Here is a 22,218-nt window from a genome sequence, read left to right on the forward strand (position 1 = left end):
CCCAGTGCACCAATTCGGCCTGGCCTGTGGGATAGGGCCAAAACTGGCTCTCTGACATCCCCCGAGGGATCCTGGATTGCAAGAGGGCACAGGCCAAGCCGAGGGACCCCACCAGTGCACAGTCAGGGCCAGGGAGAGACTTCAGAGGTTGGCCAGTCAGGGAGGGACTGCAGGAGGGCTCCAGAGCATGTCCGGTCCGGCCTGTCCAATCGGCGGGACCCCAGCAGCAAGCTGACCTACCGGTCGGAGCGTCTGCCCCCTGGTGGTCAGTGCACATCATAGTGAGCAGTTGAGCGGCCTTAGCATATCATTAGCATATTACACTTTGGTTGAATGGCTGACAGGTTGACCAGATACTTAGCATATTAGGCTTTTATTATATAGGATTTGAAAAAGACTCCATGTCAGGAATGAATGATTGCCTTAAAATGTGATTCACTAATGTGATAGCACAAGTTCAGCTGAACAGCCTGCCTTGGATGTTGTACCCAAGGCACACAAGACTGTTTGGGTGCTGGGGGTTCACGGGGTCCCTCTCCTGGCTACACAGTCCTCAGGCCCCCAGGTTGGAGAACGAGGGCTCTAACGGGAGGGGAATGTGGATGCACAGGGACAGGCCCATTTCCACTGTGCGCTTGTTTTTCAGCTGGCGATTCACTTGCATTAACCTCTGGAAGACTTGTGTGCATCGCTCCATGCATCTCCAGAGGCCTCTGGCAAACTCCCCGGTGCTGGTTCATCGAATTGACCTCTTCCCTCTTGCTCTGGAGACGGGCGTGTTCTGTGTGGATGAAGTTATCATTGCAGACACAAACCTAACAGGTGATCATCGAATGCACTCTCTTCCATGGAAATGTCCGTCAAAGGCCGACCTTAAACTTTTCTGCTAGGGGCTGCTGTTATTTTAATGAAGAGGGAACAGGTGATTCTCCATCTTGTCTGCCTTTTCCTAGAGAGAAGATGGGGTTGGTATTGTGTGCCCTTGGCCCCTATATTTCTCCAGCTGGCTCCTCTTTTTCCCTATTTCCTGCAATGCTTGCTCCTGCTTCTGGTGGTTGTGCTATTGCCCTGATTTTACTCCTTCCTTGCTGAGAAGTCTTGGTTTCCTCATCCATAAAATGGTCATATTGAGGTCCCTGCCTCATTGGATTAACTGCAAAGATTAACTGAAGTGTAATGGAAAGCACTCATCACAGGTCCTGACCATAGTAAGTGCTCAATAAACATGAGCAATTATTTTATTTTATTTTTTTGTTGAGGATCTCTGATCTTGACTAGTATAATTTTTTTTATTTCACTTTTTTTTATTACAAAGGGTATTACATATGTGTCCTTCCCCCCCACCGACAATCCCCTGTCTTCCCTTACCCCCCAGTGTCTTATGTCCATTAGCTATGCTTATAAAACATGAGCAATTATTATTACTTATTAACATTATTATTACTGTTAATAAGAAGTCCAGAAGGATTTCTTGATCTCTCTTTCAGTTAATATCTGTCATACAAAGTGCCAGAAGAACACAGCAATATGTGGCCATATAAAGGGACTAAAGTTCTGATTTATGACAGACTCAGTGAGAGCTAGAGGCTAACCAGGCCCTCATGAGAATAGCCTTGTCTTGTCCTTCCTTCTGCCCACCTAGATTCCTCCCCCTTGTCAGTTAGGGTTCAGGCCGGGCCTATTTCTCAACCAAGTCCTTTGTCCTCCCTTAGGCACAGTGATCTCACTGGGCTTTGCTTGTCCACAGGTCTTAGGGACAGAGTGCTCATCAGGGGACTTGAGACTGGCCCAGGATACTGCACACCCAGGGGAAGGGAAGCCCCCAGCCAGGCAGATGGTGCCACTGCTCCCAGGGCCTCCAGGCTTCCAAGTTCTTTTTATTCTCCATTTCCCATCACATCCTTGTGACTTTGGGGCTCAGCTTTCCTGCTTCAAGTAGCTTCTCTCACCCAGGAGAAGGGGAGGAAGCAGTCATTTACATTTGATTTACAAAATGTGCAAGTTTTCAGCCTTTTGCCTGTAACATTGCAGAGCTGAGGGCAGGGGAGCTTGGGGTGCATGACAAAAGGGCTCTTTTAGCCCTGAAATTACCTTGTATTTGAACTCATCAAAATTCCATCTCTTGCTGGCCGGTTAGCTCAGTTGGTTAGAGCGTGGTGCTAATAAAATTCCATCTCTTATTTGTTTCAGTGGTTTAAGTGTTTTGAGGGCATCTGGGTCAGACTGTGTCACTGCTTATTTTAAACCCTGCTTTTATGTTCTGGCACACAGAAAATAATATTCAGATGGTGTGCTTGGGTAACTGCCTGAATTCTTGGTGCCTAAGATACCGAGCTGGGCCTTTGGCGACCCTCAAGTGCTGCCCAGATTCCTGGAGGACTGAGGGTCTCAATATTTCAGACACTTGAACTCCGTGATAGGGAAACTCAGGATTAGATAAGAGTTGCCTTCCCCTTTTTTTCTCTTCTCCTTTAAATGCTATCTTATACCTACAAACCTTCAAAGTGCAAGATCCAGAGCACTTTCTCACTGCCCCCACCTCTCTGCCACCAAATCCTCCGCTATCTGGATCCATCCTAGGAGTGAGGTGAGGAGGGAAGCAGAGAGGAAGAGGGCAGAGACAAGAAAGAACATGGGTGGCTTGGGTAAAACCATGTTTCCTGCTTTGGCTAGTTAGCCTGCTGGTAATAACTTTGCTTTGAGGATTTTTTAATGGCAACATAAACTTGATACAATTGGGCTCAATATTCAGAGTTAATTGTCCAACATTTATCTGATCAATTTAACATGATTATATCCTCCCATCTAAATGTCCTCTATGGAAGTTTTTCTCATCTAATGGTAGCTACCATTTATTTCTCATTTACTTCTTAGAACCCCGTGAGGTGGTCCTAGTATTCCTACCCTATAGATGACAAAAGCAAAGCTAAGAGGGGCTGAGTATCTTGCTCCAAATCCACAGCCAGGACGTGGGCAATCCTGGAACCCTGAGATCATTGATACCAAAGCCAAAACTTCAATGACTCCGTACCCAGCTGAGCGAATCCACATTTACTGAGCACCACTCTGTGCCTGGTGCTGTGCTAACCATTGGGCATGCATGCATACTGCCTTTAAACTGTTTCCTGTCTCATTGTACTGTCTTGGGGAAGAAGCTCTGTTTTTTTTTTTTTTTTTAAAGTATTACAAAGGGTATTACATAAGTGTCCTTTTTCCCCCCCCACCCTTGACAAACCCCTACCCTCCCTTACCCCCCAGTGTCTTATGTCCATTAGTTATGCTTATATGCATGCATACAAGTCCTTCGGTTGATCTCTTACTCCCCTCTCTCCTGCCCCCCAACTCTCTCTGGCCTTCCCACTGCAGTTTGACAATCAGTTTGAGGCAGCTCTGCCTCTGTATCTATTATTGTTCAAAAGTTTGTAATGGTCTTTATTATCCATGAATGAGTGAGATCATGTGGTATTTTTCCTTCATTGACTGGCTTGTTTCACTTAGCATAATGCTCTCCAGTTCCATCCATGATGTTGCAAATGGTAGGAGTTCCTTCTTTTTAAGAGCAGCATAGTATTCCACCGTGTAGATGTACCACAGTTTTCTAATCCATTCATCTACTGATGGGCACTTAGGCTGTTTCCAGATCTTAGCTATGGTGAATTGTGCTGCTATGAACATCTGGGTGCATATATCCTTTCTGATTGGTGTTTCTGGTTTCTTGGGATATATTCCTAGAAGTGGGATCACAGGGTCAAATGGGAGTTCCATTTCCAATTTTTTGAGGAACCTCCATACTGCCTTCCATAGTGGCTGCACCAGTCTGCATTCCCACCAGCAGTGCACAAGTGTTCCTTTTTCTCCACATCCTCTCCAGCACTTGTCGTTTGTTGATTTGTTGATGATGGCCATTCTGACAGGTGTGAGATGGTACCTCATTGTTGTTTTGATTTGCATCTCTCGGATGATTAGTGACTTTGAGCATGTTTTCATATGTCTCTTGGCTTTCTGAATGTCCTCTTTTGAAAGGTGTCTATTTAGATCCTTTGCCCATTTTTTGATTGAATTGTTTATCTTCTTTTTGTTAAGTTGTATGAGTTCCCTATAAATTTTGGAGATTAAGCCCTTATCAGATATGACGTTGGCAAATATGTTTTCCCACGAGGTGGGTTTTCTTGTTGTTTTGTTGATGGTTTCTTTTGCTGTGCAGAAGCTTTTTATTTTGATGTAGTCCCATTTGTTCATTTTCTCTTTAGTTTCAACTGCCCTAGGAGCTGTATCAGTGAAGAAATTATTTTGGCATATGTCTGAGATTTTGTTGCCTTTGTATTCTTCTAGAATTTTTATGGTTTCCTGTCGTACATTTAAGTCCTTTATCCATTTTGAGTTTATTCTTGTGTATGGTGTAAGTTGGTGGTCTAGTTTCATTTTCTTGCATATGTCTGTCCAATTTTCCCAACACCATTTATTGAAGAGACTATCTTGGCTCCATTGTATGTTCATGCCTCCTTTGTCAAAAATTAATTGAGCATATTGGTTCGGGCTAATTTCTGGACTCTCTATTCTATTCCACTGATCTATATGTCTGTTCTTGTGCCAGTACCAGGCAGTTTTGAGAACAGTGGCTTTGTAATACAGCTTGATATCTGGCATTGAGATCCCACCTACTTTGTTCTTTCTCAGGATCGTTGCAGCTATTCGGGGTCTTTTTTTATTCCAGATGAATTTTTGGAGAGTTCGTTCTAGATCTTTGAAGAAGGCCATTGGTATTTTAATGGGAAGTGCGTTGAATGTATAGATTGCTTTGGGTAGTATGGACATTTTAATGATGTTGATTCTACCAATCCAAGAACATGGTATGTTCTTCCATCTGTTTATGTCTTCCTCTATCTCTTTTTTCAACGTCCTGTAGTTTTCTGAGTAGAGGTCTTTAACCTCTTTAGTTAAGTTTATTCCTAGGTATCTTAATTTTTTTGGTGCGATGGTAAATGGGATTGTTTTTCTGATCTCCCTTTCTGAAAGTTCACTATTGGTGTATAGAAATGCCTCAGATTTCTTGGGGTTAATTTTGTATCCTGCTACATTGCCAAATTCATGTATTAAGTCTAGTAGCTTTTTGATGGAGTCTCTAGGGTTTTGTATGTATAATATCATGTCATCTGCAAATAAGGACAGTTTTACTTCCTCTTTTCCAATTTGGATGCCTTTTATTTCTTCTTCTTGCCTAATTGCAATGGCTAATACTTCCAGTACTATGTTGAACAGGAGTGGTGAGAGTGGGCATCCCTGTCTTGTTCCTGTTCTTAGGGGAAATGGTGTTAGTTTTTGTCCATTGAGTATGATGTTGGCTGTGGGCCTGTCATATATGGCTTTTATTATGTTGAGGTATGATCCTTCTATTCCCACCTTTCTGAGAGTTTTTATCAAAAATGGGTGTTGGATTTTGTCGAATGCTTTTTCTGCATCAATTGATATGACCATGTGGTTTTTTTCTTTCAATTTGTTTATGTGATGTATCACATTTATTGATTTACGGATGTTGTACCATCCTTGCATCTCTGGGATAAATCCTACTTGGTCATGGTGTATGATCCTTCTGATGTACTGCTGGATCCGATTTGCTAAGATTTTGTTGAGAATTTTGGCATCTATGTTCATGAGGGATATTGGCCTGTAATTCTCTTTCATTGTGATGTCTTTACCTGGTTTTGGTATTAGGGTGATGCTGGCTTCATAGAATGAGCTTGGAAGCGTTCCTTCCTCTTGAATTTTTTGTAGTAGTCTGAGGAGGGTAGGTTTTAGTTCTTCCTTGAATGTTTGGTAGAACTCCCCTGTGAAGCCGTCTGGCCCTGGGCTTTTGTTTGCTGGAAGCTTTCTGATGACTGCTTCAATTTCTTCCATAGTTATTGGCCTATTGAGGTTTTTAGATTCTTCCTGATTGAGTTTTGGAATGTTGTATTTTTCTAGGAATTTGTCCATTTCCTCCAGGTTGTCTAGTTTGTTGGAGTAGAGTTTCCCGTAGTATTGTTTAACAATCATTTGTATTTCTGTGGGGTCTGTTGTTATTTCGCCTCTATCATTTCTGATTTGGTTTATTTGGGACCTCTCTCTTTGCTTATTGGTGAGCCTGGCTAGGGGTTTGTCAATCTTGTTTATCCTTTCAAAGAACCAGCTCTTGGTTTCATTGATTTTCTGTATTGTTTTTTTGGTCTCTATTTCATTGATTTCTGCTCTAATCTTTATTATCTCCTTCCTTCTGCTCACTCTGGGGTTTTCTTGTTGCTCTCTTTCTAATTCTTTGAGTTGTAGAGTTAGATGATTGACTACCATTTTTTCTTGTTTTTTGAGATAGGCCTGTAGAGCTATAAACTTTCCTCTCAGGACTGCTTTCATTGTGTCCCAGAGGTTTTGGATTGTTGTGTTTTCATTGTCATTAGTGTCCAGGATGTTTTTAATTTCTTCTTTGATGTCATCGGTAACCCAATCAATATTTAATAACATGCTATTCAGCTTCCAAGTGTTTGAGTATTTTGGGTTGTTTTTATTGTAGTTTATTTCTAACATTATGCCATCGTGGTCTGCGAAGAAGCTTTTTATGATTTCAATCTTCTTGAATTTGTGGCGACTTTGCTTGTGACCCAATATGTGGTCTATTTTTGAATATGTCCCATGAGCACCTGAGAGGAATGTATATTCCGCAGCTGTGGGGTGAAGTGTTCTGAAGATGTCAATTAAGTCCATCTGATCTAGTGAGTCATTTAGGATTGCTGTTTCTTTGCTGAGTTTTTGTCTAGCGGATTTATCCAGTGATGTCAGTGGTGTATTAAAGTCCCCTACTATGATTGTATTGTTGTCGATCTCTCCCCTGATATCTTCCAGAAGTTTTCTTATGTATGTGGGTGCTCCTGCATTGGGTGCATATATGTTTACCAAGAAGCTCTGTTTTACACAGCACCTAGTAGGAGGGGAGGAGAATATTAAATTACATTGTGCTGGTCATTTAAATCTGCCATCTCACTAAACTCTCCCTGCTGTGCAGGTTGGTATATGTCTTGATTCCCATCTTAGAAATGAGAAAATGTCTTAGGTTGGTTTGATTAGCCAAGTGGTAATCCAAGAGAAGTGGAAAATCAGGATTTCAACAGTGGTCTGTCTCAAAGTGTGCACCTTTCCTGCTCATGTGCTGACTCTACACTGTGGATAAATAGTAGGGACTCCCAGTACGTGCCTCGTGTGTTCAGTCTTCCTAAGGAGGATCTGCTGGGCATTCCTGGAGTTGCCAGGGAAAAGAAAGGAGGAAAGGGTGGCCATCCACACTGTAATAGATTATCTGTGTGAGGGTCCTCCTGTGGTACAGGGAGTGATGTTTGGCTTATGTCTCCTTGAACTTTGCTGTGAAATCAGACTTTGTCTCCTTACACCATGACCTTGCACTTTTTTGTTGCTACTGAACTCCTGCCTCTTCTCAGCATCTCCAGCGGGGGGCCTTTCCTCAAAGCTGGTCTTCCACCTTGAGTTACTTGATAATAATTGGATCGTTGCTCTCCAGTTTCTCAGGCTGATTCTGGAACAGCTCGCCCAGGCGGGAATCTGGTGGAATCACTCTCTGTGGTAGGATCCCCTCCAGTCTACAATGTAACCTCCTGGTTGGCAGGGTGTGGCTCAGAGCTCCCGCTCATCACTGCAAGGTAAGGCGCTGTCTTTGTTCACCAGTCGCTCCTTAGGATTGCTAGTTGGTCCTGGAGGACACAAAGGTAGGACTTTTATTAGGAAAAGTCACCTATCTTGTTGCTTAAAGCAATGCTTCTTAGTCTCAAGAATGCAGTATCAGACACCTGGAGGTCTTGTTAAAACATAAATCACTGAGCCCTAACTCCACCATCTTTAATTCACTGGGTATCGGTCAGGGTCTGAGAATTTGCATTCTCAGTGGGTTCCCAGGCAATGCTGGTTTTACTGGTCTGGGGAACTACACTTCAAGAACTAGTTCCTAGAGAATTTGCTTAAATGTAGTTGTATTTTTATACTCTTCAGAGGCTCACATTGCCTCCATTTTCTGTTCACACCCCTCCTTCCATTTCTCATATATTAATCTTATTGGAATTACTTGAGGCTAAATGAAAGTCTATAGAACAAACACAGCTATTTCTAAGAACTCACCACCAGATGGCACTAGAGCCCCATAAGCAAATAGTCAAACTTCCTAGCCAATTTTACAAAGCAATAACTAAACATCAGGCTCTTCCTCTAAGCTCCTGGAACATGTGTAGACTCGAATTCATTCTTTTCTCTTTGTTTTTATTTATTATTTTATTTTATTGAATTTATTGGAGTGACTGGTTGGTTAATAAAACCATGCAGATTCCAAAACCCCAGTAGGACAGGAAGAATTGAGAAGCTTGGCCTTTACAATCTCCCCCCTCCTCCATCTCTTTCTAATATGTTCCAAAATTAGTTCTCACACTTACACCATGCTTAAGACAGCGTATTAATGACAGGTGCAGTGATTGACTTCGCTCTCCTCTTTCCTTGACCTGGTCCTCTGGGCAGGAAAGAAGCGAAATGCATCAACAGAATGAAAGAGTGCAAGCTCTTCGCTGGTGGGGAGGGAGCTGCCGCACCCGCCAACCTGCAGTCCTATGCCCCAAATGTCACAGCTATTAACCCTGAACCGATAGGACTTTAGGTTGTTTTGAACAGGCCCACTACCTTCCCTACTGATTTTTCCTCAAGTCCCTTCATTCCTGGGAGCCTACAGCCTGAGCAAGACAGGGCAGCCTTCAGTCTGGCCTCTCCTAGATTCATCTTCTAACACCCATAGTGTCACTTTGTCTGACTGCTTCAGTCTGGTTGTATGTTCCTACGTCAGTATGTAAAACCAAATACTGTTATTGACAGAAATTAGATATGTTTATTGTTGAAAATTGGGAATATATAGAAAAACACGTAGGAGAAGATAAAAATCACTCTGTCTGCTCAGACATAACTTCTGTTAACATATTGAATCCATATTCTGGCTGCCTATTTCCTCAAGCCATTTTTACATACATATATACGTCTATATATGTACTTTTAAACCTCTTATTAGGACCAAAAATAACATACTCTATTTGTAACATGCTCTTTTCACCTAATGGTATAACTTAAAGTTTTCCTCATTTCATTAAACATTCCTCTAAAATACAGTTTTTAATGGGTGAACGGTATTCCATCTCATGGTGTGTCACAATTCAGTCGACCCATTTTTATGGTATTAAGAGCAGAGTCAGGCAGTCGGTGTGTTTGTGCGCAGGTATTAGAGAACTTGGCCAGCTGCAGTGGCCTATATTTCAGCTGCAGATACCGAATAGGGAAGTTTCTGTCACTGCCTGTGCATTTAACTATGCAAATGCGGTTGAGAATACCAAGTTCTCCCTCCACTCTGCGCTGGGGACCAGAGCCGTGGAGGCCAGTGTCATCCCTCTGGTACCCAGTGAAGGGGAAGGATGGACATTCTTAAAAAATCCTAATATTTACAGCACACTTTTTCTACTGTGATAGGAGAGGGGCACCAGGTATTTGGGAGCCTGAGCTCAGGGTGGTCTGGAACCGTGGGAGGCTAGCTAGTCTTTGAGAAGGAGCTATGTTCTGCCTGGAGCAGCATTCTGGAAGGTTACTGTGGTTCATGCTTGGTGTTTGATATGCCACAGCGCTGTGCCCACCGAAGGAGCAGAAGAAGGATCCGGGTTGGTCCAGGTGGCAACGCAGAGACTTCAGAGAACAAGTCCACCTTTAGGAGGACACTTTCGCATCCACCTTTCTAATACAGTGATTCCTGGTAAAGGGGCAGATGGGGTGGGGGTGGGGGTGCAGCATTTATCATTTACACTTTGAGGGGCATTCCTAGGCAAGCAACATCCTGTGAGATTGTCAGGCATGGGGACAGTCTGAATGCTATTTTGTTTATTTTCCAGGGCCTGAAAATGATCTTATTAAATAAAGACTTAGACAATAACAATATCATTGCTAATATAATCCCAAACTTTTAGCTTTATAGATGTGGAAATAGTGGTTTAGCTTCTTGGGGCTGTCATAACAAATGACCACAACTTCGTGGCTTAAAACAACAGACATTTATTCTCTCACAGTCGAGACCAGAAGTCCAAAATCAAATTGTTGGCTGGGCCACACTTTTCCTGAAGGCTCATGGGGAGAGTCCATTTCCTGCCTTTTCCAGTACCTGGTGGCTGCCCTTGGCTATGGCTCCACCCCCTGTCTCTGTGGTCACATTGTCTCTTCCTCTTCTGTCTCAGAACTCCCTCTGCCTCTCTCATAAGGATATATGTGACCCAGGGCCCACCCTGACAATCCAAGATAATCTCTTCTCAAGATCTTTGACTTAGTCACACCTTATGCTATATGTAAGGTAATATTAACTCTTTGGCCTTATAATGTAATATTAATAGGTTCTGGGGATTAGGGAATTGACATATCTTTTTTTTTTTTAATCCACACCCAAGGATATTTTTTCCATAATTTTTAGAGAGAATGGAAGGTAGGGGGGCTTAAGAGAGAGAGAGACATCAATGTGACTGGGCCAGGGATCAAACCTGCAACCTAGGTAGTGCCCTTGATTGGGAATTGAATCTGCAACCCTTCACTGTGCAGGCTGCAGCTCTAACCATTTAGCACCACCGGCCAGGGCGACATATCTGTTGGAGGGCCACCATTCAGCCCACTACACTGAGGTTTGCCCAAAGATCATACAGATAGTTGATGGTCCTCTTCTCTCTGGTGTTTCCTAGGCCATGATCCATGGTAGCCATGGTTCTTTTGAATTAAACTCCACGATGACGCCATATGCTCTTGAGGACAGTAGTGATCATAACAAAGGTAGAAGGAGCTTTCAGATGCGATGAGAGTAGTTTCTAAATCTTCAATAACATACACATTTCACAAAGGATAAGGATTATAAATGATTATAATTTGTTATTTAGTTGATATAAACATCGGGGAATCAGAAAGGAGGCTCAGGAGAACTCAAGAGTGGCTGTATAAAAATTGGTGCATGGTCCAAAAATCTTCTGCTCTCCCAGGCAGAAAGATGGGGTACTTGCAATAAATCTTCTTGAGTGGGAAGAATGGAGTGTGTTTTCACTCTAATAGGGCAACTTAGGGAAAGCTGAAGGTCCTTAGGCTACTGGCCTCTATTGCTACTGGAGTCTGATAAGTGGGTGAATCAGTGCCAGCAGTGCCCTGCCCCTGTGAAGTCCATCACTGTGCTGTTTCCCTTATCAACAATGAGACAGCTGCAGCCCTTGTGTGCGTAGACAGACTCTTCCTGCCACCACCTTCTATTCTGATGCTCCTCACATCATTGCCTGCAGAACAACAGGGGAAGCCAGCCTTCACCTGGCCTTTTGAAATGGTGAGGGCCCCAAGTTATGCAAATGTAGAATAATCTTTTTTAAAAAGGATGAGAATTTTGTTTGCATTTTAGAAATATAGTGGTATTTTATTAACACTCTAAGGCAGTGTGGGATTTAAGAGGAAGACTTGAGTAGGTAGAAGGCAACCTGGATTTTAATATAAACCTTCCTCACTTGGTTGGCAAGCTTCTGAATCTTCTTCGTGTTCATTTTCTTCATCTCTAACGGAGGCATTAGGGTACCCAAATGACCCACCTCCCAGAGCTGATGAGAGTGGCTAATGAAATGGAAACTTTTGGTAAAGCATGAAACAGTTCAAACCCAAGTAGGACTTGAAACACCCAGTGTTACTGCTCTATGGTGATGTGGAATGGGGAAGCAGGTGGTTGGGCTTAAAGGAAATTCTAATAGAGAAACCGAAGTTAAATGTCAGCATTCCTCAGCTGGGCTGGCTATGTTTTTATGGATGTCAGCTGCTGTGTGCCTCTCCCACCCCCTGTGAAAGGTGGCCAACTTTTCTCTGTTCACAGAGCCAGCTACATTTTTTTCCCCCCAGGAAAACTCAACATTTAATTGGACTTTCAGGCATTACCAGGGTGTCTGGAGTCTGTATTTTGAGTTGACAGTTGAGATAGTTTTGTCTGATGTGACTGTGCTCTCTGCTGGGAATTTGAGATGTGATACTAACTAAAGGTATCACGATATAAAAAGGGGGCATCTACTCATATCTACCTTAGGAAAAAAATGGTTTAACTGGGCTGGGGCTTCTCTTGAAGCTATATTTTGAACATGTGAGTCTCCTGCATATTTAGAAGGTATCTTGACATTTATTCTCTGTTATCTTCATGATGAGACCTTATGAGGTAGAGTAATTTATGTCTTACATTTTGTATATCACAACCTTTCCCCACAGATGTTGCTGTACGTATTTCAGCTAGTCACCTTCGCAAGCTCTTACAGAACAATGCTGATGACTTCACATCCAGGTACCTCAATGTCAGTGACTTCACTGTGACGGAGGATCTGAAGTCTTGCTACGAACATGTATGGACTCTCTCCTGGTCCACCCAGGTTGGGGATTTGCCCAATTTCATCCGGGTATGTGTGGTATCCCTTTTGGTGGTATGGGGTTTGTGCATGGAACAATTTTGTAAAGAAAAATATCAGAATGATATAAATGAAAACCGTCATGAATTATTAATTTTATTGGAATATTCAAATAAAGGGGCTCAATTATCTTGCTTTCTGGAAGTTTTCAAGACGTAGTTTGTGTCTCCTATCTCTGATAAAGCAATTTGAACCAATGTCTCCTTCCCTAACTCAGTGTAGGTAGAGACATTGTTGGTCAGTGTTCACCTTACACCAGTTCTGCATCTGTTATTGGATAATTTAAGCAGATGTGATTGACTTAGATTATGAGGGAGGCAGATGGCACAGCAGAAGGAATTTTAGAAAAGGATTTGCTGTCTTTGGGTAATGACAAAGCCAGATGCTCTTGCATATTTAGGGTTTTAAAAATAATCTAATGATCATCTAGCATTTGGTTATTATAAAATGAAATCTGAGATGGAATTTGATCCCTGTTATATGGTGGTGTGGGTCATCTGGTTTTCAAACAAAATACTTGGGTGGAGATAGAGGAAGGACAGGAGTCATCTCATAGCACTTGTTTCCTTACATTTTATTGTAATATTTTGGATTGCAAACATACAAAATAGAAAAGCACATAGAAACAAAAATATCACAAGACTTAGAGAAATAATTTTTGTAGAACTCCAATTGCAAATAAATATCCCTCTAATCTACTGGGCCTTTCATTGGTCATTACTTATGTCAGGTTTCTAGTTTTCAATCCCTGGCCACTCCATTTTCACTTCTAGCTAACGGATTATCTTAAATAGAATGTGAAAAGACCTTTTATTATTTATTTAAATCAAGACTAGACTGCTATTCCATGACAGAATTCACCGGAAATGTGATCATCTTAGGTCTCTGATGAAAATCTAACCGGAGTGAACCCTGCTGCAACCACTCGTGTGGTATATGATGGTGGAGTTTTTCTTGCACCCATATTTGGAGACATGTTGGTTACTGCCAACCAGCACACTCAGGTGAGAGTAGATGGGCCACCCCAAATGCAAGTACTAGTTTTACATCTGTCTCAGCCCCTCCCTAGTGTGTAATGTGGACCAATCCCAAGGAGAAGTTTTACAACCCATAACTCAGAGACAGCTATGGCTGTCCTCTCTCTACTTCCACAGGGTATGGAAAGGACTCAGAAAACTTAAGTGCTTTGTAAACACAACATCCTGTTATTATAATTATTGATGCTATTATTATGGTATAAAAAATAGAGAACCTCTGTGAGTACATATGGTTTATACCTCCACACAGTGGTATTGAAAAGTAAATGAGCTAAGTCAACTCCTTTTCTCTTTAAAATGTCTTTTCCTCTTTCCCATCTGCCTACAATCCTGTTATAAGTCATCTGCTTTTAATTTGAGAAAAATTTAAAATACCAAACTATAAAGAATAATATAACCAAAACCAGGGTACCTAAACTGAGGTTTAATAATCATCAACATGTTGATATATTTAATGTTTTTTGTCTTTATGGATAAAATAAAACAGATAAAATCAAAGTGTTCTTTATCAACTATGCCTTTATGCTATCCCAATACCCTTTTCCTCCAAAAGAAAACACTATCATAAAATACAGTGTATGTACTTTTATCCATATTTCCTATGTAGAGAGTCCAGTGAACATATCTTTTCTCATCTCCAAGTATTGTAGGATTCTATTAGATTAACATTAGTTCCAGTACAAGGGAAAGACATGTACAGGCTGACTCTTGAACAGTCAGGAGTTAGGGGCACTGACACCCTCATAGTAAAAAGTCTGTATATAACTTTTGACTGCCCCAAATCTTAACTAATAGTAGCTGATTACACAAACAGCGAATTAACAACATATTTCATACGTTATATGTATTTCATACTGTATACAATAAAGCAGTTAGAGAAAAGAAAATATTATTAAAATAATAAGAGAAAATACATTTATAGTATTTATAAAAAGTATAATACATTTACAGTATTATTAAGAGAATAATAAGAGAAAATACATTTATAGTATTTATAAATAATACATTTACCCATGTTGTTCAAGGGTCAACTGTGGTCTCTTTTTGGGGCCCTACTATTCTAGGACAAAAAAATACCCCAAACCAAGTGTCCAAATACTCCAATTTTTAGTTATATACCCATGTAGAAATGGTGGAAGGAAGGTGCCTACTTTTTTGGCATTTACCAGCAAAGAAAGGGCTTTTCACAGGAAATATCTACCTAGTTGAAAATAGAAAGTGATAAAAAGTCCTTGTGCAGTTTGAATTTTATTAAATTTAGTTTTATATGACAGAGAGGATATTTATTCAAGATGTAGCACATTTAATTGTAGAAATGTGATGTTTTAGCATGTTTGCCATCAGTTTAAGAGTCTGACATATTTTGAGCCATTCATTACAATTTAGGGTTTATTACTGGGAAATAGAAGAAAGAAAATAAGTGAATCATGAACACATTTTAATTTGGACAAATTTCACAAGTACTTTATGAATACTACTGAGTACATGAAGTGCATACATTTGGGTTTCATTCTTTTGCCTTTTTTCAGGTAGTTGTGCAAGTGAATGACATACTAGCTCATTGCTCAGGTTCCTGTTCTTTCCAGTATCTTGAAGGGTCAACTCCCCGAGTCCACTCTGTGTGGTACTCCCTTGGTAAGATTTGTGACTGGGCATTGAGATGTTCATGAACTTTAGGCTCAGAGTGATTTGTCAGTGGCCATGTACCGGTGATGGGTGGGTAGGAGGTGCATCAGTTTATGAAGTGGATGTTTAGTGATGCAACAGAAAGTGTATTTTTTGGCCAATGTAACTGGTATTTTTATGATTGAAAATGGAGACAAGTGGATTTTTGATGACTTAAAATGCTTTATTTTCTTTATTTCTTGTTTTGAAATATTCTTCACTTTGATTTCCCCCCATTTTTATTGACTAGTCTTCTCTCATTACTACTTTGAGACCATTTAAGATGGGGGCTGTATGCTTACAATGATAAATGTCAATGTCCAGTATTTGAGTCAGCATGCAACTCCTTGAATCTGAAGATGAGAGAGGAAGATGAACGAAAGTGATCATTTGATGTTAGAGAGAGTTACCTGGAATGGAGTGATATCCCTGAGAGATGATTTTGTTCTTTTAATTTCTTTCCTTCTTTAAGATGGTGACATGGACCTACTGGTTTATATTACTGGAACTAGTTTCTCGGAGGACTCCCAGGCCTTGCAGATTACAGTGAATAAAACAAGTTGCAAAGTTATTTTCTCAAACCAGACAGATGTGGTCTGCCAGACAGACCTGCTACCTGTCGGAGTGTATCAGATCTCAGTGCTGGTGAGACCCTCAGGTCGTGCCATCAATGCCAGTGGAGGAGGCCTCTTCCTGAATGTGGAACCCAGACTGGATGCTGTGGAGCCTTCAAGAGCTGCAGAGATCGGTAATATGGGGAGGCCCCCACATTGCATCTGACCCTCTGAAGGTAGCATTCTTGCTGACACGCAGGAACCTACTCCTGCTGTGTAATCAGTTCTGTACCCACTATGATTCACAGCTTTTTGTTTTCTGCCATCAGAATTTCTTCTAATGAGCAACAGATATTTGAGCCCTTAAATGAACTCATTTGCTACATAGTTTGGCTGTGGTACTAGGCACGATTGGGTCAGTCACTGAGTCACCAGGATAATTTGGTTTAGTGGAAACAACACCAGATTGGGTGTTAGGACATATGCGCTTGGGTTTCCGTGATGCCAAAATCAGATGTGTGACCTAAGAAATGTCAGTTACTTTTAGGGGACTTAGTTTGCTAATACAGATGATGATAGGCATCGTGTTACTTAAGAAGCATCTCTTCTTAGGTAGTCACATACCCTAAATGCTTACCGCCGCCTGGAAGATGGAGATATTCTCCACATTGTTCAGATGAGATAATGGTGGTTCTTCGAGAACAGTGACTTGCCCCGGGCTTTCCAATAGAAAGAGGTGGATTTAGGATGCAAACTGGGATTGTCAGATGCCAAGACTCCTGCTGCTTTTGCGTGCCATGCTGTCTTAGTTATATAATGAGCCTAATGATGCTTAACTTATAGGCCTCTTAGTTTTGTATGAGATTAAAATGAGTCAACAGGTGGGAAAGTCCTTTGAAAAGTAAAAGCATTTGCATGTGCGATGCACAGGTCTTGCCCACTAGAAGCCTTGCACACAGTGGGTGCTCACAAATGTTTGTAAACTGATATACACTTGGATACTTGGCTAGCATGCAAAGCCAACTAGCATTCGAATAGTGGGGTATGCAAAGGGCAGTGGATCTTGTCAGTTTCAGCCCGGTGGATTGGGTCTTAGTGCCATGAAAACCAAGGATCTCTTCTGAGGAACAAACAGTTAAAAACAACCCAGCCAGATTGTAAGAATTCTTAGGAGTACTCATGCGTGTATATATATATATGTTAATGTATGATTTTTGGAGCATAAAACTTCTTTTTTTTAAAAACAATATGTCTTATTGATTTTTTACAGAGAGGAAGGGAGAGGGATAGAGAGTTAGAAACATTGATGAGAGAGAAACATTGATCAGCTGCCTCCTGCACACCCCCTAATGGGGATGTGCCCACAACCAAGGTACATGCCCTTGACCAGAATTGAACCTGGGACCCTTCAGTCTGCAAGCCAACGCTCTATCCACTGAGCCAAGCCAGTTAGGGCAGCTTAAAACTTCTTAATGCCTTGGATTGTTGTCATTGTTTATTCTGCTGGACAAAGACCTGTGGCTTAGAACATTTTTTGAAGTGGTGTTTCCTGGCCACAAATGCGTTGTTCTAAGGAACAGCTTGTTTCTGACTTGACTTTGCCTAGACAAGTGACTAAAATAGGGCAAGCTTTCTCTGATTTCTCAGCGATTTAAGGGAAGAGCCAGAGGATGTGTGGTGCTCACAGTGCAAGATCATATTTGATATTAACCCAATAATGATTAGCTTGAGTTTAGGGCATATAATAGTCTTCCCAGTAGATGTATAAAGGGACTTTGATCTCAAGTTACCTTTGCAGTTCAGGCCACGCAAACCTTCTTTAGCTCCTGCCACTAGATTGCAGACACCCCAGTGGCAGACAGGTGACTCGGTGGTCATCTTTGTTTCCTCTAGACCAGTGGTTCTCAACCTTCATAATGCAGCGACCCTTTAATACAGTTCCTCATGTTGTGGTGACCCCCAATTTCATTGTTGCAAATTGAACATAATTAAAGCATAGTGATTAATCACAAAAATATGTAATTATATATGTGTTTTCTGATGGTCTTAGATGACCCCTGTGAAAGGGTCGTTCGACCCCCAAAGGGGTCGCGACCCACAGGCTGAGAACCGCTGCTCTAGACAGAGTGCCTTGCTCACGCTAGGCGTCCAACTGTGCTGGTTTTCCTGGGACTGAGGGGTTTTCCATAATGAAAGATTTTCAGTTTTAACACTGGGTCATGGAACTCTTAATGCTAAAACTCAGAAAGTCCCAGGCACATGAATAGTTGGTCCCTTATCCTATCACCCAATCAAGGCATACTGCACCAGCAATATGTAGTAAAGTGATTTGCCGGGGAGGATTGTACATCATCTCTATATATTTTAGGAAAAGATGGAAAACTCAGAGAAGGAAAAATGTTGGGTGGGTGCAAATTGACTTTTAGTAAAGACTAAGGGAAAAGGGAAGAAGAAGAAGAAGAAGAAGAAGAGAGAGAGAGAGAGAGAGAGAGAGAGAGAGAGAGAGAGAGAGAAGCTCTAGTTGCTACTATCCTTATTACAGGATTTAAATTTTACCTTCGCTCTGCTACCTACTTAGTATCAACCAGTCTCACTCCTTCACTCACTCAACACTGATGAAGCCACCCTGTGTAAAGCCCTGTGCTAGATGCTGAAGTCCTTGCCCCTCACAGTGTGGCTCTGGACTGGTAGTAGCTGTATCCGTTGGAAATCTGTTAGAAATGCAGAGTCTCAGGCCCTATCCCAGACCTTGTCATCAACCTGCATTTTAACAGGATCCTTAGGCCATTTCTATGAACAGTAGAGTTTAAGCAAAGTTGCAGTAGAGGATTTAAAGAGAACCAGGCTGAGTCCTACCAGCAAGGAATTTTCAGCATAATCCAGTATGAAATGGTATGTACAATATGACAAATAATATTCCAGATTACCACTTACCCATATGCAGAAGCACCCCTCCAAAGGATTTTAAAGGAAATTCTTGGCTTTGGAGGACATACTTAACTTGGCTCATTTCTTACTGAGTTACTGTCTCTTTCGTTATGGGACCTTGTGAGACACCTGAACTTTCAAATAGAAATGGCACAGTGTTACCACCTCTGCAATTTTTAATCATTAACATCAACAATAATAACAACACTTTATTTAGCTCTTATTATGTGCCAGAGACTATTAATGTGGGCATATAGTAAATTAAAATAGCATGCCTGCTGCCATGGAGGTGATGGTTAATTGTGTCAGAGGAAAATCAAGCAGGGGAAGAGTGACAGATGGCGTGGTTGTGGTAGGAAGGCCATTGGCACTGGAGGGTTGAGGTGGATGGCACTGGAGAATGGAGACATGGATGAGGTGAAGGAGTGAGTCCTGGGGAAATCTTGGGAAGGAGAATTCTAGGCGGAGGGAACATTGAATGATAAAGTCTTAAGTCAGAATAAGCTTGGCTTGTTCCAAGAACACAAGCGAGGCTACAAATATGTATATTCTTTAAAGAAATACTTATCCAAATCCTGTGCCCATTTAAAAAATTGAGTTATTTGTCCTTTAATTGTTAATTTGTAAGAGTTCTTTATGTAGTCTGGGCGAGTCTCTTATCAGATATATGATTTGCAAACATTTTCTCCCACCTGTGGTTTTTTTATTTTTTATTTTCTTGATAGTAGTCTTTGAAGAACAAAAGTTTTAAATTTTGATCAAGTCCAATGTATATTTTATTGTTGTTGTTGCTTGTGCTTTGGTATCATAGCTAAGAAGCAATTGCCTAATCCAATGTCACTAAGATTTGTGCATATGTTTTTTTCTCTAAGAGTTTTGCAGTGTTAGCTCCTGCATTTAGGTATCTGATTCATTTTGAGTTAACTTTTGCATATGGTATGAGGTAGGGGTCTGAATTAGTTTTCTAGGGATGCTTATCTAGGTACCACAAACTGGTTGGCTCAAACAACAGACATTTATTGTCCTACTGTTCAGGAGGCTGGAAGTTACAGATCCAGCTGTTGGCAGAGTTGATTCCTTCTGAAACAACCTGATTCATGCCTATCTCCTAGCTTGTGGGGGTTCACTGGCAATATTTGGCATTCCTTGGCTATAGAAGTATCACCTGATTTTTGCCTTCATCTTCATGTGGTGTTCTTGCTATATCTTTTCTGTGCCCAAATTTCCCCTTATAATAGGATACCAGTCATACTGAATTAGGGGTCCACTCTATTCTACTCCAGTATGACTTCATCTTATATTAGTTAATTACATCTATAATGAACTTATTCCCAAACAAGCTCACATTCTGAGGTACTGGCAGGTAAGACTTCAACATATGAATTTTTAGGGGACACAATTCAAAACAGGGTCCATCTTCATTCCTTTGTGTGTAGATACGCAGTTGTTTCATTTTGCATATATGTGAAAATATTAGTAATAGAAATTCTTGGAAGTGGAATTCCTAGGTCAAGAGGTGGTATACATTTAATATTTTGAAAATACTAAAGTATTCTCTTTAGAGGGGTATAATTTATTCTCTATGCATCTTATTAACAGTGTTACCAAACTTTTTGGTATTTACCAGTCTTATAAGAGAAAAATAATATTTTATTGTACTTTTACTTTGCTTTTATTTCATTGAGAGAAATTAAATATCTTTTCATATGTTTAAGAGACATTGTTTTTTCTTCTCAGTGAATTGTGTATTCATCTCCTTAGCTCACTTTTTTTTCAGTTGGGCTATTTTTCTTTGTTATTGATTTAAAGAGCTTTTTATATAGTAAGGATATTAGACCTTTATATGTTTATTTTTTGTCTCTTTGTTTCCTGTTTTTGTAATTCATACATATTTTATTTTATTATTATTATTTTTAATCCTTACCCAAGGATATGTTTTTTTTTTATTGATTTTTAGAGAGGAAGAGAGATTGAACCTGCAACCTAAGTATGTCAATTGAACCCACAACCTTTTGGTATATGGTACAATGCTCCAACTAATTGAGCATGCATGTTTTATTTTTTTATGCAGTAAGTGTATCAACTTTTTATGGCTTTAGGGTTGCAAAATACTTAGAATGGCTTTCCTTCTCTAAAATTACATAAAAATAAAAATTCTACCATGTTTTCTTCTAGTTTTATAACTCTTTATTTTTTTATGGTGAAATATCAGCTTGGAATTTCTTTTGGTAAGGATGTGAGAAGAACTCAGATTTAATTTTTTCAATACTATTCACTTATTTCATTTACTAAATAAGAATCCATCTATTTTCACTTATGTAAAATGCCATATTTATAATTTCTGCTAGTCCTATACTTCTCTGGGTTTATTTCTGAACTCCCTATTCTGTTACATTGATCTGTCTGGCTATTCGTGATTTATTATTGCATATTAATTATAGCTTTTAATAAGATATTTTAATGTCTGGCAGAAGACTTCTTTACTCTTATTTTTGAAATTTTGTATTCTAGCTAGTGTTGTTTATTTTTTATTGAATTAAAATCAGCTTGTTTAATATAAATATAAAATCTTGCATTGATGCTTTGGTTTAATTTCGGAAGATATGCAACCATTCTGAATTCAATGTTTCTACCCATTTATTTTAGTTTTCTCATTTAAGTTTTAATCTATCTGTTATGTTCTTCTGTAGCATTTCAACGTTTTCTTTAATTTTCTTCATTATCTTGAATTTTTCTTGTCAAGATTGTTTTCATATATTGTTATCTTTTATGTTGCTACTTTAAATTATTTTTTCTTTAATTTTAGTCTCTAAATTTGAAATCTATTATAGTCTTGCCCTGACTCTTCAGGGCAAGTTGATATATCTAGCTTCAGGGTGTATTTTCTCACAGCCATATTTTCTTGACAGGTTTTCTTCAGGATGTGTTTCTCTTTCTCCGCTGACCTTCTCCGCTTGAGAAGATAAGCTTGCTCCTGCGCCCACTCCCCGCCCTCAAGGGGTGCATGTCTCTACTAGTATCTGGTGGCTTCACTGCCACTCTTGTATCCCCTTCTGGGGGGATGGCAGACCAGCCTCATTGCTCTCATCAATAAAGGGGACGTCTGTTTATCAGTGAGATCAAGGGCTGCTTCTCTAAATGGGAAGTGGGCCATGATAGTGGTACGATTGGTGCCAGCCTCTTCTCACCAACATCTGCAGTGAGGGGACACAGGTTTCTGGGGTTGCTCTACAATGATCAGCTGATCAGCGGAGAAATCCTGATGGCATTGGGTTGTGATGTCAGTCACTTCTACACCATCATGGAGACCAGAACCTGTATGTATTGTATCAAATCACAAAAGCTGGAAGGGTGTTTGTTTAAAAAATATATTTTATTGATTTTTTACAGAGAGGAAGGGAGAGGGATAGAGAGTTAGAAACATCGATGAGAGAGAAGCATCGATCAGCTGCCTCCTGCACACCCCCTACTGGGGATTTGCCTGCAACCAAGGTTCATGCCCTTAAGGGGAATTGAACCTGGGAC

The 22,218-nt window shown here is 40.5% G+C and overlaps 1 protein-coding gene across 1 annotated transcript in view; it reads left to right on the plus strand.

The window, feature by feature from the left end:
- Positions 1–22,218, plus strand: part of PKHD1 (PKHD1 ciliary IPT domain containing fibrocystin/polyductin) — a 414,612-nt gene that overhangs the window by 37,874 nt on the left and 354,520 nt on the right. The window contains exons 21-27 of the mRNA XM_070418435.1: positions 647–822; positions 7,544–7,682; positions 9,684–9,811; positions 12,316–12,500; positions 13,391–13,513; positions 15,076–15,181; positions 15,684–15,959. Coding sequence (XP_070274536.1) covers positions 647–822; positions 7,544–7,682; positions 9,684–9,811; positions 12,316–12,500; positions 13,391–13,513; positions 15,076–15,181; positions 15,684–15,959 — 1,133 coding nt within the window. The remainder of the gene's footprint in view (positions 1–646; positions 823–7,543; positions 7,683–9,683; positions 9,812–12,315; positions 12,501–13,390; positions 13,514–15,075; positions 15,182–15,683; positions 15,960–22,218) is intronic.

Source organism: Myotis yumanensis, unplaced genomic scaffold, assembly GCF_028538775.1.
Source record: "Myotis yumanensis isolate MYYU_CA2020_CCGP unplaced genomic scaffold, mMyoYum1.0.hap1 SCAF_6, whole genome shotgun sequence".
In the NCBI taxonomy this organism is placed as follows: domain Eukaryota; kingdom Metazoa; phylum Chordata; class Mammalia; order Chiroptera; family Vespertilionidae; genus Myotis; species Myotis yumanensis.